This window comes from Silene latifolia, chromosome 9, assembly GCF_048544455.1.
Source record: "Silene latifolia isolate original U9 population chromosome 9, ASM4854445v1, whole genome shotgun sequence".
In the NCBI taxonomy this organism is placed as follows: domain Eukaryota; kingdom Viridiplantae; phylum Streptophyta; class Magnoliopsida; order Caryophyllales; family Caryophyllaceae; genus Silene; species Silene latifolia.
In genome coordinates this window covers 34939000-34952717 of record NC_133534.1, presented here as the reverse complement: position 1 = coordinate 34952717, position 13718 = coordinate 34939000, and the positions used below count along the sequence as shown (strand labels likewise).

General features: G+C 39.9%; 1 protein-coding gene across 2 annotated transcripts; it reads left to right on the top strand.

Moving 5' to 3' along the window:
* Positions 1-8601: 8601 nt before the first annotated feature.
* On the top strand, positions 8602-12990 carry LOC141599555 (protein CHAPERONE-LIKE PROTEIN OF POR1, chloroplastic). Of its 2 annotated transcripts, XM_074419594.1 has the most exons (4): positions 8602-9194; positions 10989-11352; positions 12112-12283; positions 12419-12990. In XM_074419594.1, the coding sequence occupies exons 1-4, from the start codon at positions 8889-8891 to the stop codon at positions 12423-12425; spliced, it is 849 nt and encodes a 282-aa protein (XP_074275695.1). In that variant the 5' UTR covers positions 8602-8888; the 3' UTR covers positions 12426-12990. The 2 variants fall into 2 exon arrangements, with proteins under 2 accessions (XP_074275695.1, XP_074275697.1); XM_074419596.1 differs by lacking the exon at positions 12419-12990 and having other exon boundaries at positions 12112-12358.
* The last annotated feature ends 728 nt before the right edge of the window (positions 12991-13718 follow it).

Here is a 13718-nt window from a genome sequence, read left to right as displayed (position 1 = left end):
AGGAGGAACGGATCCCGAGGCTTATCTCGAATGGGAGAGACAAATTGAACGAGTGTTTGATTTCAAGGGTCTGGATGACGCGAAATGCTGCAAGTACGCTATTCGAAGACTTAGTGGAGAGGCTTCACTATGGTACGAGAGTTTGAAAGCAAGGCGTGCTCGGACTAGAAAAAAGAAATTATCATCTTGGGATTCTCTTAAACACAAATTGCGCAAGAGATATGTTCCAGCAACTTATAGGCTCACGACTTATCGTAAGATCGCCAATCTTAACCAAGGGAGCCTTCGTGTCTCTAAATACGTCGACGAGTTTGATAATCTCACTCTAATGACGGAATTAGAAGAGAGTGATCAATTAAAGATGGTTGAAGCACAAGGAAAAGCTAAATTGCCAACAATTTATGATGAGTTGTTTGATGAGGAGGAACGATTGAGTGATGCGTTCAATTTCGAAGAAAGAGAAAAGGACGAGATTATAGAACCATTGAGTGACGATGATCAAATTAAAGATGTGATTGAAGATGACATATTTGCCAACCTGGATGAACCTCATGCGGGAGGTACTTCTTTATTTGATCCAAATCTACCAATTGTTTTTGATGAAGAATTGGAAGAAGTTTATGACGAAACTCACATGGGAGAAAGTGATCATACAAGTTATGACGATGCAACTCAAGACAATCCTAGTCTTGTGCCAATCTCGGATGAGGGAATCAAGGATGTTTTCTCCGAGGAACTATCCGCTGGTTACCCATCTATTAGAGGGATCGAACGCCAAATTGAACTCATTCCCAAAGCGTCGTTACCAAACAAAGCGGCCTATCGATGCAATCCAATGGAAACAAAAGAGTTGCAACGACAAATGGAGGAGCTAATGAATCGAGGCTATGTTCATGAAAACCTGATTCCATGTGCCGTCCCTACTCTACTTGTCCCAAAGAAGGATGGGACGTGGCAAATGTGCGTTGATAGTCGAGCCATGAACAACATAACTATCAAGTATCGTTTTCCTATCCCAAGGCTTGACGACATGCTTGATGAGTTACATGGATCCGAAACCTTTTCTAAGATCGACTTGAGGAGTGGTTATCAAAGAAATGCGAATAAGAGAAAGGGATAAGTGGAAAACCGCGTTCAAGACTAGACATGGGTTATACGAGTGGGCCGTCATTTCATTCGGATTAACCAATGCTCCGAGTACTTTTATGCAACTCATGAACGAGGTACTCAAATCTTTCTTAAGCAGATTTGTTGTCGTCTATTTGGATGACATTTTGGGGTACAGTCGAACTGAGAAAGAACATTTCATACACCTTCGAGAGGTGTTCGGCATACTTCGAGGGCAGAAACTCTATGGAGAGAAGGAGAAGTGGTCGTTGTGGGTCAAGAGTGCCATCTTTCTCGACTATATGGTATCTAAAGACAGGGTTTCGGTGGAACAAATCAAAATTGAAGCAATCAAGGCATGGGCTACTCCTAAGACCACCACGAAGGTCCGATTATTTCATGGATTCGCCTCATTCTACCGGAGGTTCATTCGGGACTTTATTACCATTACTAGTCCTATCACCGAGTGTTTAAAGAAAGGAGCATTCGTATGGACCGCGGCCGCTCAAAGGGCCTTCGATACGATAATTCAAGAGTTTTGCGAGGCACCGTTGTTGGCACTCCCATATTTCACTCAACCATTCGAGGTGGAATGTGACGCAAGCGGTGTTAGAATTAGAGCCGTACTAATACAAGGAAAGCGACCCATCGCTTATTTCTCCGAGAAATTGAATGGAGCCCGGCTCAATTATTCGATGTACGACGAAGAATTTTATGCTATCGTGAGATCTCTTCAACATTGGAGTCACTACCTTTGGCCGAGTCATTTCATCCTGCACTCGGACCACGAATCACTGAAGCACATCAATGGACAACAAAAGTTAAATCCACGACATGCCAAGTGGGTGGAGTTCCTACAATCCTTTCACCTTTCATCAAAGTGTAAACGTGGCAAGAATAATGTGGTGGCCGATGCTCTCTCACGACGGTACTCATTATTGAACGTGCTCGATGTCCGATCACTTGGATTTGAGGCATTGAAGGAGTACTACGAGCATGATCCCGACTTTGGAGAAACCTTCGAGATTTGCAAGTCCGGAACTCATGATGAGTTCGTTAGTCCAGGTGGTTTCCTCTTCAAGGACAATAGACTTTGTGTTCCAAAACTTCCAACTCGGGAGCTCCTTATTCGAGAAGCTCATGAAGGTGGACTTGGAGGACATTCCGGGGTAAACAAAACTGTAGATATTCTCAAAGAGCATTTTCATTGGCCCCAACTGCAAAGAGACGTGCAAGATGTGATACGAAGGTGGGAACCGTATCAAGTCAAAGAACCGTATCAATCACCAATTGACAAATACATTGACGAGAAGCTACATGGTGGGAACTCTAATTTCTTATTAAAGTCAATTTTCATGGAAGCTCATGATGATCTTGTTGCTTCGAGCAACCATTATTTGGATTTTGGTAGAATTGTGCATGGAAGGTGGTGGGAAGGAAATCACAAGAAAGTAAAGCACAAGCAAAGATGGCCCAAAATGGTTGCGATTTACAATACTCATTACAAATTCAAATCACCGGAGATGGATCAACGTGAAGACTACATTGAAGATGATGAGCTGAAGAAAAGATCAACGGGGTGCGTAAACTGCTTCATGTTCTTAATCAAGTTTGAATCTAACTTCCAGATTTGTTTTGATCCCGGTGGCACCAAAGATTCGACTACGTGTTCGGGGTTGTTTGGGTTTATAATATTCATCTTTGATGCCGACATACTGAGGCAAGAATTGAGGACAATTCTTTTTTAAGGGAGAGAATTTGATGCGTATGGCGGGAAGATTAATAAACGACCTGATGCGAATATCGACTACATGAACGAGGTTGTACTCAATTTAGAGGACCAAGCAAAACCACGCCCAAGTAATGCATATTTGCACACAAAAATTGGATGGGCTCAAATAAAAGAAAGGAAATATGTGCGATTAAAGCTCAAGACCCGCAAGAACCTTGATGCCGTGTGGGAACAAGAGGATGCCGTGTGGAAACAATTGGAGGAGCCGAAATGTGGCGGCACCAAGGGGGGGAGAATCCAAATTTTATATTTTTGCATTTTCAACCTAGTTTGAATAAAAGTTAACAAAAAGGTCTAGGTTGTAAGTTCTATGTATTCATTCATCCTAGAACTTACAACTAGCATTAAATGCTTGCTTGGAGGCCAAGGTTTTTTATCCTATATAAGGACCTAACCTCCTCATTTGTAAATCATCCAAAGTTGAAGTAAAAACATTTTAGAGAGAGAAACTTGTTGGTTTCAATCTTTTTCAAAGAGTCGATGATTTCGAGTCTTGCCTTAAACTAAGGACGTGCTCCGCAGTTTGAGTTGAATTGCTTGACGCGTTTCGAGTAATTCCCCATTGTTATCACTATAGGTCTAGTGATACCAAATATCCCATTGGTTCGATCTCTTCACAAGAAATCGAAGCAAATATCCTTTCATTCTTGCACAACATAAACACAAAAACCAAACAAAAAAGACTTCCGCTTCGCCAATAACGCATCAAGTGACACGATCTGGTCGGGTTGCACCTAGTGCATTCGGATCTTTCGCCTCACTTGAATCAACAATTAAGTCTTCCGCTCCGTATACGCTCCAAATGGTATCAGAGCTTCGGCTCTTGATCACCCCAAAAAAATCAAGATGGTCCTAAGGAGGTCCCAATCAATTGGTAGTTGAATATCCAACGCGCTTGGTGTTCAAAGATTAAACTCGGCGAGGTAGTTGAGGTTTAATCGATTGGATCTTGAAGGCACGAATTGAACAAAAAAAAAAAAAAAAAAAAAAAAAAAAAAAAAAACACAAAAATCACTGTTCACGGTACTGTTCACCGTACTGTTCACCAGCAAAAAAAAAAAAAAAAAAAAAAAAAGATCCGAAACTTCAAAGAAAATTTTTATCAACATGGACTTCGACGATCTCAATTTTCTTAAGAGTCTCCAAAAGGCCTTGAAGAATTTGCAAGAAGCCGATTCCAAATTGCAGCATAGACGAGAACGAGTCATTGACGAGTTCAGCGTAAGTGAACTACCCGAGTTCACAGGAGGAACGGATCCCGAGGCTTATCTCGAATGGGAGAGACAAATTGAACGAGTGTTTGATTTCAAGGGTCTGGATGACGCGAAATGCTGCAAGTACGCTATTCGAAGACTTAGTGGAGAGGCTTCACTATGGTACGAGAGTTTGAAAGCAAGGCGTGCTCGGACTAGAAAAAAGAAATTATCATCTTGGGATTCTCTTAAACACAAATTGCGCAAGAGATATGTTCCAAAGAACTTATAGGCTCACGACTTATCGTAAGATCGCCAATCTTAACCAAGGGAGCCTTCGTGTCTCTAAATACGTCGACGAGTTTGATAATCTCACTCTAATGACGGAATTAGAAGAGAGTGATCAATTAAAGATGGTTGAAGCACAAGGAAAAGCTAAATTGCCAACAATTTATGATGAGTTGTTTGATGAGGAGGAACGATTGAGTGATGCGTTCAATTTCGAAGAAAGAGAAAAGGACGAGATTATAGAACCATTGAGTGACGATGATCAAATTAAAGATGTGATTGAAGATGACATATTTGCCAACCTGGATGAACCTCATGCGGGAGGTACTTCTTTATTTGATCCAAATCTACCAATTGTTTTTGATGAAGAATTGGAAGAAGTTTATGACGAAACTCACATGGGAGAAAGTGATCATACAAGTTATGACGATGCAACTCAAGACAATCCTAGTCTTGTGCCAATCTCGGATGAGGGAATCAAGGATGTTTTCTCCGAGGAACTATCCGCTGGTTACCCATCTATTAGAGGGATCGAACGCCAAATTGAACTCATTCCCAAAGCGTCGTTACCAAACAAAGCGGCCTATCGATGCAATCCAATGGAAACAAAAGAGTTGCAACGACAAATGGAGGAGCTAATGAATCGAGGCTATGTTCATGAAAACCTGATTCCATGTGCCGTCCCTACTCTACTTGTCCCAAAGAAGGATGGGACGTGGCAAATGTGCGTTGATAGTCGAGCCATGAACAACATAACTATCAAGTATCGTTTTCCTATCCCAAGGCTTGACGACATGCTTGATGAGTTACATGGATCCGAAACCTTTTCTAAGATCGACTTGAGGAGTGGTTATCAGCAAATGCGAATAAGAGAAAGGGATAAGTGGAAAACCGCGTTCAAGACTAGACATGGGTTATACGAGTGGGCCGTCATTTCATTCGGATTAACCAATGCTCCGAGTACTTTTATGCAACTCATGAACGAGGTACTCAAATCTTTCTTAAGCAGAGATTTGTTGTCGTCTATTTGGATGACATTTTGGGGTACAGTCGAACTGAGAAAGAACATTTCATACACCTTCGAGAGGTGTTCGGCATACTTCGAGGGCAGAAACTCTATGGAGAGAAGGAGAAGTGGTCGTTGTGGGTCAAGAGTGCCATCTTTCTCGACTATATGGTATCTAAAGACAGGGTTTCGGTGGAACAAATCAAAATTGAAGCAATCAAGGCATGGGCTACTCCTAAGACCACCACGAAGGTCCGATTATTTCATGGATTCGCCTCATTCTACCGGAGGTTCATTCGGGACTTTATTACCATTACTAGTCCTATCACCGAGTGTTTAAAGAAAGGAGCATTCGTATGGACCGCGGCCGCTCAAAGGGCCTTCGATACGATAATTCAAGAGTTTTGCGAGGCACCGTTGTTGGCACTCCCATATTTCACTCAACCATTCGAGGTGGAATGTGACGCAAGCGGTGTTAGAATTAGAGCCGTACTAATACAAGGAAAGCGACCCATCGCTTATTTCTCCGAGAAATTGAATGGAGCCCGGCTCAATTATTCGATGTACGACGAAGAATTTTATGCTATCGTGAGATCTCTTCAACATTGGAGTCACTACCTTTGGCCGAGTCATTTCATCCTCGCACTCGGACCACGAATCACAAAGCACATCAATGGACAACAAAAGTTAAATCCACGACATGCCAAGTGGGTGGAGTTCCTACAATCCTTTCACCTTTCATCAAAGTGTAAACGTGGCAAGAATAATGTGGTGGCCGATGCTCTCTCACGACGGTACTCATTATTGAACGTGCTCGATGTCCGATCACTTGGATTTGAGGCATTGAAGGAGTACTACGAGCATGATCCCGACTTTGGAGAAACCTTCGAGATTTGCAAGTCCGGAACTCATGATGAGTTCGTTAGTCCAGGTGGTTTCCTCTTCAAGGACAATAGACTTTGTGTTCCAAAACTTCCAACTCGGGAGCTCCTTATTCGAGAAGCTCATGAAGGTGGACTTGGAGGACATTCCGGGGTAAACAAAACTGTAGATATTCTCAAAGAGCATTTTCATTGGCCCCAACTGCAAAGAGACGTGCAAGATGTGATACGAAGGTGGGAACCGTATCAAGTCAAAGAACCGTATCAATCACCAATTGACAAATACATTGACGAGAAGCTACATGGTGGGAACTCTAATTTCTTATTAAAGTCAATTTTCATGGAAGCTCATGATGATCTTGTTGCTTCGAGCAACCATTATTTGGATTTTGGTAGAATTGTGCATGGAAGGTGGTGGGAAGGAAATCACAAGAAAGTAAAGCACAAGCAAAGATGGCCCAAAATGGTTGCGATTTACAATACTCATTACAAATTCAAATCACCGGAGATGGATCAACGTGAAGACTACATTGAAGATGATGAGCTGAAGAAAAGATCAACGGGGTGCGTAAACTGCTTCATGTTCTTAATCAAGTTTGAATCTAACTTCCAGATTTGTTTTGATCCCGGTGGCACCAAAGATTCGACTACGTGTTCGGGGTTGTTTGGGTTTATAATATTCATCTTTGATGCTTGATATCGAGGCAAGAATTGAGGACAATTCTTTTTTAAGGGAGAGAATTTGATGCGTATGGCGGGAAGATTAATAAACGACCTGATGCGAATATCGACTACATGAACGAGGTTGTACTCAATTTAGAGGACCAAGCAAAACCACGCCCAAGTAATGCATATTTGCACACAAAAATTGGATGGGCTCAAATAAAAGAAAGGAAATATGTGCGATTAAAGCTCAAGACCCGCAAGAACCTTGATGCCGTGTGGGAACAAGAGGATGCCGTGTGGAAACAATTGGAGGAGCCGAAATGTGGCGGCACCAAGGGGGGGAGAATCCAAATTTTATATTTTTGCATTTTCAACCTAGTTTGAATAAAAGTTAACAAAAAGGTCTAGGTTGTAAGTTCTATGTATTCATTCATCCTAGAACTTACAACTAGCATTAAATGCTTGCTTGGAGGCCAAGGTTTTTTATCCTATATAAGGACCTAACCTCCTCATTTGTAAATCATCCAAAGTTGAAGTAAAAACATTTTAGAGAGAGAAACTTGTTGGTTTCAATCTTTTTCAAAGAGTCGATGATTTCGAGTCTTGCCTTAAACTAAGGACGTGCTCCGCAGTTTGAGTTGAATTGCTTGACGCGTTTCGAGTAATTCCCCATTGTTATCACTATAGGTCTAGTGATACCAAATATCCCATTGGTTCGATCTCTTCACAAGAAATCGAAGCAAATATCCTTTCATTCTTGCACAACATAAACACAAAAACCAAACAAAAAAGACTTCCGCTTCGCCAATAACGCATCAAGTGACACGATCTGGTCGGGTTGCACCTAGTGCATTCGGATCTTTCGCCTCACTTGAATCAACAATTAAGTCTTCCGCTCCGTATACGCTCCAACAACTAGGAGTGTTAATGAGACGAGACAGCTCGAGAGCTATTCGAGATCGGCTCGGTCAAAGCTCGGTCAAAGCTCGGCTCGTGCGAGCTCGGCTCGAGCTCGGACTCGGCTCGAGAGCTTAACGAGTCAAGCCGAGCAAAGGCTTGCTCGACTCGAAAAGCTCGCTAGAAGCTCGAATTTGTGTGATTACATAAGATATTACTGATATTTTATAAAAATATATTATCATAATTATATTTTTGTATTACACATATCAAATGTCTCGCTGATTTGCCAAATATTTTTACATATAACCCTTGAGCCTTATTATTGAAAATATCGAAAGAAAAAAAATTAAAAAAATAAACAGTTTTATATAAGCTTGATTTGGGCTCGAGCTCGCGTTAAAACTCGCAAGCTTTATAACGAGCACATTTTTTTCAAGCTCGGGTAAGCTCGAGATCGGCTGAAATTTCGAGTTTTGGTTCTTGAAGACAAAAAGTGAAAGCGCTTTCTTTTTCATTCTCGGCTCGAAGACCCCTAAGAACAACTAAATGGAGGCGATGGTGTGCTAAGTTTGCCTTCAAAGCAAAAAGAACTAGAACCATAATTTCAAACAAGGAACTTGGAATAATCAATACCACAAACACAAAAATTAAAATAAAAAAATTCCATTTGTCTCTTCTTTTTCTTAAAATAAACCTAGTTTATCCATTACAAATTGACAGCCCTTATTTTTTTTCCTTTAAAAATATCATCAACTTGATTAGCAGGTCCACATAATCTAAACCTACTTTACCAACACTTTCCAACCTCTTCTCAATCCTCAATTTTCAATTCTCAATTCTCTCACTACACTCAACCTTCATAAAATCACATCCCAAATTAATAAATAAATAAATAAATCCACATTTTCATCCATCAATCAATTTTATGACATGAGAAATTAATTTAATTTAATTAATTAATTATTGAATTCAACTAAATTCACCTCAATTATTCTCTTTTCCCCAATCAAGCAAACACCCACCACAAAAAAAAAAAGGAAAAAAGGAAAAAGAAAATGTGCGCAGCAGTGAGCGTACGGCCCACACAACCTAGCTTCAACCGATTACCGGTCGGACCGGCTGGAGTAAACCGTCGATGCTGGGTTAAACCGGTGGTTAATGGGCGTAGGTTTGCAGGAAGGACGGTGGCACGTGCGGCGGGAGGAGGGTCACGTGCGGATGACTCGGCGCCGTACGGGATGTCGGTGGAGAACGCGTTGAAGTTGTTGGGTGTGTCGGAAGGAGCTTCGTTTGATGATATTTTAAGAGCTAAGAATTCTATCATGGCTTCTTGTAAAGATGACCCTCTTGCTCTTGCTCAGGTTTGTTTCTTTGTAATTTGATTCATGTTTAGTTACATAATATACTCCGTATTATAACAATATTACCTCAGTGACTCGAGGCGAGCTTCAGCAAATTGAGGGGCAACACGTGAAATTGTGTTGGATGACCAATTTGATTGTTGGGATAACACTTGAGAGTTGAAACCTGATATGTCGAAAGGAGTTGTTTGGTTACACATCTAAAATCGCGTAATTGTAATGCTTGGTTGACAAAAAAACATGGGATGTACAACTTGTCTAACGTAGCATTAATTCCAATTCCTCCAAAATAGAGGGAAGTTGTGTGAATTCCGTCGAAATCTGCTTCCCACGTGATCAAACAAGTTCTCTACTAATTCATTTTTTTGGTAGATACAAGTTCTAATTCACGTGAAATAGAGTTCATGGGAAAAGCTACTTCCTAGGCATTGCAACTTACTAGACATTATAGTTTGTGCTCTTCAACACATCAAGTTTGATACTTCTTGTGTATGTTGAATTCTATCTATGCAGCTATTCTAATGAGGAATTGGGAACAATAGCAAGTATCTATTTAATAGTTTGCCCAATGTGAGGTTTGAATGCCGGGTCTAGAAGTTCACAGCCTTACCATAAGTTTGTTGGGATTGCTGGTATTTAGAAACTTCCAATAACTAGTACTCCCTCCGTCCCGGTCAATTGTTGTCCTTTTGTTTTGGCACAAAGACCAAGGAATGAAGAAAAGGCCAATAACTAAATGACAAGTGGAACAAATTGAATGAGGATGATCAAATTACTCATCAAGTTCATTCTTAAAATAGAAAGGACAACAAATGACTGAGACACCCCAAAATGGAAAAGGACAACAAATGACCGGGACAGAGGGAGTACTTCGCATAAAGGTAGTTTTTGTATAAGATGAAGTTTGGCTGTTAGCTTGGTGGGAATTGTGGGTATTTGATTTAGTGTAATGTGTTTAGTATCTGCTTACAATTAGTCAGGATCGTAACTTGTACGCTAGTATTTTACTATTTTTTTCTTATACACTAGTTTAGTCATAGTTCCTGGTTTGACTTGTGTCATACTAGCATTAGTGGTAGCATATATTAGCTGGTTGGCTTGGTGTTGATCTCTTATGTACACTAATTTAATCAAAGTTTGCAATTCATATACTACTCACAGCACACTGGTGTTGATTTTCCTTGAACTAATTGTGTGTTCAAAAAATCTTGCCGGGTTGATTGCTTGGGTATATCTGGGTTTAGTGGACCTTTCCTGATCAGTTTGTTATTGTCGTTGCGGAAAGCAATTTATGTTTGTACTTTCTAGTATTGCCTAAGCTAGGATGAGGTAGAATTCATATAATTGCAACCATTGTTGATGTTGCTTGAAGCTGTATTCGAACTAGGGCATCAGAAGGTCAGTCATTTGCCATTCATCATATTAGCCAGAATACTTTGCAAAGAAAGGATCTTTTGCGAAATATCATATTTGAGACAAACATGGGTTTGCTGATATTGCAAACTAACATGTATTGTCAGATGCATGGGTTTCCTTCATGCTGACCTTTATTAAGATGATCATCTATGTGTTTACTTCTCTATGCTTGATAATATGTATAAGATCACTAACCCACTTCACGAGCTTGACCTGGTCTCATCTAGTCAACACAAAAGTTGTAAGAGACGAATCAATTACCATGAAATAAAATGAGGAATACATAATATTTAGATTGCTCTTACATATGAGACCGTCTCCTTACTAGACTCAGTGTCTTGTTAATTTGCCTTAAATTTAGTTTCTTTATACTTTCAGGTGGAAGCTGCATATGATATGCTGCTCATGCAGAGCTTAACACAGCGACGAGCTGGGAAAGTTGTAAGCAATAAAATTCCTTATGCTGATGTCAAACCTGTTGGCTCCCCGGGTATAGGCGCAATGCCACAGTGGCTACAGTCGAGAATAAAAAATCCTCCTGTTGTAATTGAGAAACCAAGTTTGTCGACAGACTTGGGACTACAAGCTGGTGTTTATGGTGCAATAATGGTATTGACTTATATCAATGGAGTCTCATCGCCTTCTACGGGGCCTGTGGCTGGGGCTGATGTTCCCGGTTTCCTTCTAGCCACCAGTTTTGGAGCTTCCTTATATTTCATGACCAAAAAGAACGTCAAGTTAGGTATACCATCGTCTAATCTGAAATTACCTTCTTCATTCTATGTATTAGTTCATGTTACTATCTGCAAGACTGAAATAGGGACTCTCTCAAATTCAATTGGGATTTAGGATATACAAGTAAAGGCCATGAATTTACTCAGTTTTATTTAAGGAAATGTTTGTGGAAAATCTAACTCTGGAGTTTACAAAGGCATTAAATAATCAACTGGAATTTGATGTCCATTTGCTTTATATCATATTCTCATATTATAGACCTATGTTACTCTGACACTTCGCTTAGCTGTCATGTCGAGTGTCCGACATCTACCTGTCTGACATTGACACAACACTTCGACACTTCACTTTAGACCAAAAATTGAAGAATTCGCACAAAATAGCAGTATCCGACACCGACACATGTCAGACACGACAGAGTAACACAGTTATAGATAAGTCCTTAATTTGAAAAGCAACTCACAAGAAAGTCCTTAATTTGAAAAGCAACTCACAAGGTGGTCCGTAGTTTAAAAAGGAACTCACAAGGCGCCTTTTGCATAAGGCGTAGGTAACAAGTAACGAGTCATACTACTATGCAAATTCCACGTTTTTTTCGACTTTTAATGTCATACTGTATAGTGTATACCCCATTGTACCTACCTTTTACTTCTTTGCCTGTGCACTTTCATCTCGCGTCTTTACATTTTGCCGCCATGGGCGCTGATTAACTTGACATTGTGAAATCAACACTGAATATTTACGAAATGGAGTTTGATTTATGAAGGGAAAGCAACTTTGATAACAGTTGGAGGGCTTGTCGCGGGTGCAGTCGTTGGATCAACGGTTGAGAACTTCCTGCAAGTAGATATTGTTCCGTTTCTTGGCATACACTCTCCAGCTGCTGTTGTGGGCGAATTTATCATTTTATCCCAGTTTCTGGTCTCTCTCTATCTTAGGTAGGCTCTAAAAAGTTGTATTATATCATCAAACTCTGGTTAAGACACCTAGTTAATTCTTTTTTTTTTGCATGATCTTGTCCTGTCTTTCATTTAGGATGTGGTGTTCATATTTTGTACAAATCCAATGTGCAGATTATGAATTTATTCCGAAGTATATACTTAAGAAACTGTTGTTTCTGTATTCTTCTTCTGTGCTGTCTATTCACCCGTGAGCCAAGAAGAAAACTCCCATGTTGAAGTAATTGCCCCTAAAAAGAAGAAATATGAAAATACTCCATTCTTCCCAATTTTAATGTGACTGTCGACAATTTTCATTTTGGGTTATTCAGAAACGACCTCTATGTCTCGCTAACATATGGGTAAGGCCGCGTCAGGTATATCCATTGACCATTATCCCCGCAATTTGGAGGGCCCTTGAGACATTGAGGTAAAGAAGTTGTTATGCCCCATTTTTACTGTTCTGTTCCCTATCACAAACAGGGACCAGTGTAATGACTAAGAGATACCTGGATATTAGGTAGCATGTTTGGGTTCTGTGTGTATTATACTGTCCTTAGGCTGCTTTGACACCGAAAATAAAGGCATTGGCCATGCCAGGAGTTTATGCATAGGTTTAACTTGAGTAAATGCACTACATTTTAAATCTAGCCAAATAAACAACTGTGTTATCTACACTAAAATAGGTGAATTACTTTTGTGTTTGTGAATATACATTTCTCCAAGCATGCCTCGACGATATCTGTCGGAAAACAGGATTTATAAAGCTTGAGAATTTAATTGCTTTTCTGCCGGTATTCTAGGAAGTCAAATGATAGTTCCCCTGTTTAACTACATGGCTAATTGGCTGCTACTGATATCCACTTTGTAAGTGTGTACTGTTTAACATTGCTATGTTACTTGCTTGCACTCCATTTAAAACAATGTCATAATTTTCTTTTTTTGAGTGTAAAGGGAACCACACGGGTGATTTTAATGCTGACGGGTTTTGAATTCAGGTCATGAGCATCATCTCTCATTATTTTACCAACTAAGCTTAAATAAATATGCCTCTTGGTATTTCCTCGACTATGCTTAAATAAATCTACTTGTGGGGAAAAAAGTTTTAGAGAAATTTTATATTGTACTCTTTCTGTGATTTCCTAATTGTACCTTTTTTTTTCTTCTACAATGTCTAAACTTCATACCATGCCCTGAACTTCAACTCTCCATTCACTCTTGTCATGACTCTCTAACAAACTTCTTTTAACCTCAAATTTTATTCATCAACTTCATATCATCTTCTGTTATGAGAATCATGACAAACCTCTTTTAACCAATCACAAATTATCTTTAATACATAATACCTCTTCCATGAAGAATGAAATGATAATTAATGTTTTATGGGTTGTTAAGAAAGTTAACTGATTATTTGATGAGCCAAATGAGTGAACTA

Excerpts from the sequence above, each read along its gene's own strand:
- LOC141599555 (XM_074419594.1), top strand. The coding sequence starts at position 8,889 with ATGTGCGCAGCAGTGAGCGTACGGCCCACACAACCTAGCTTCAACCGA. Across the intron at positions 9,195-10,988 it reads ACCCTCTTGCTCTTGCTCAG|GTGGAAGCTGCATATGATAT; the intron begins GTTTGTTTCTTT and ends TTATACTTTCAG. Across the intron at positions 11,353-12,111 it reads CAAAAAGAACGTCAAGTTAG|GGAAAGCAACTTTGATAACA; the intron begins GTATACCATCGT and ends TGATTTATGAAG.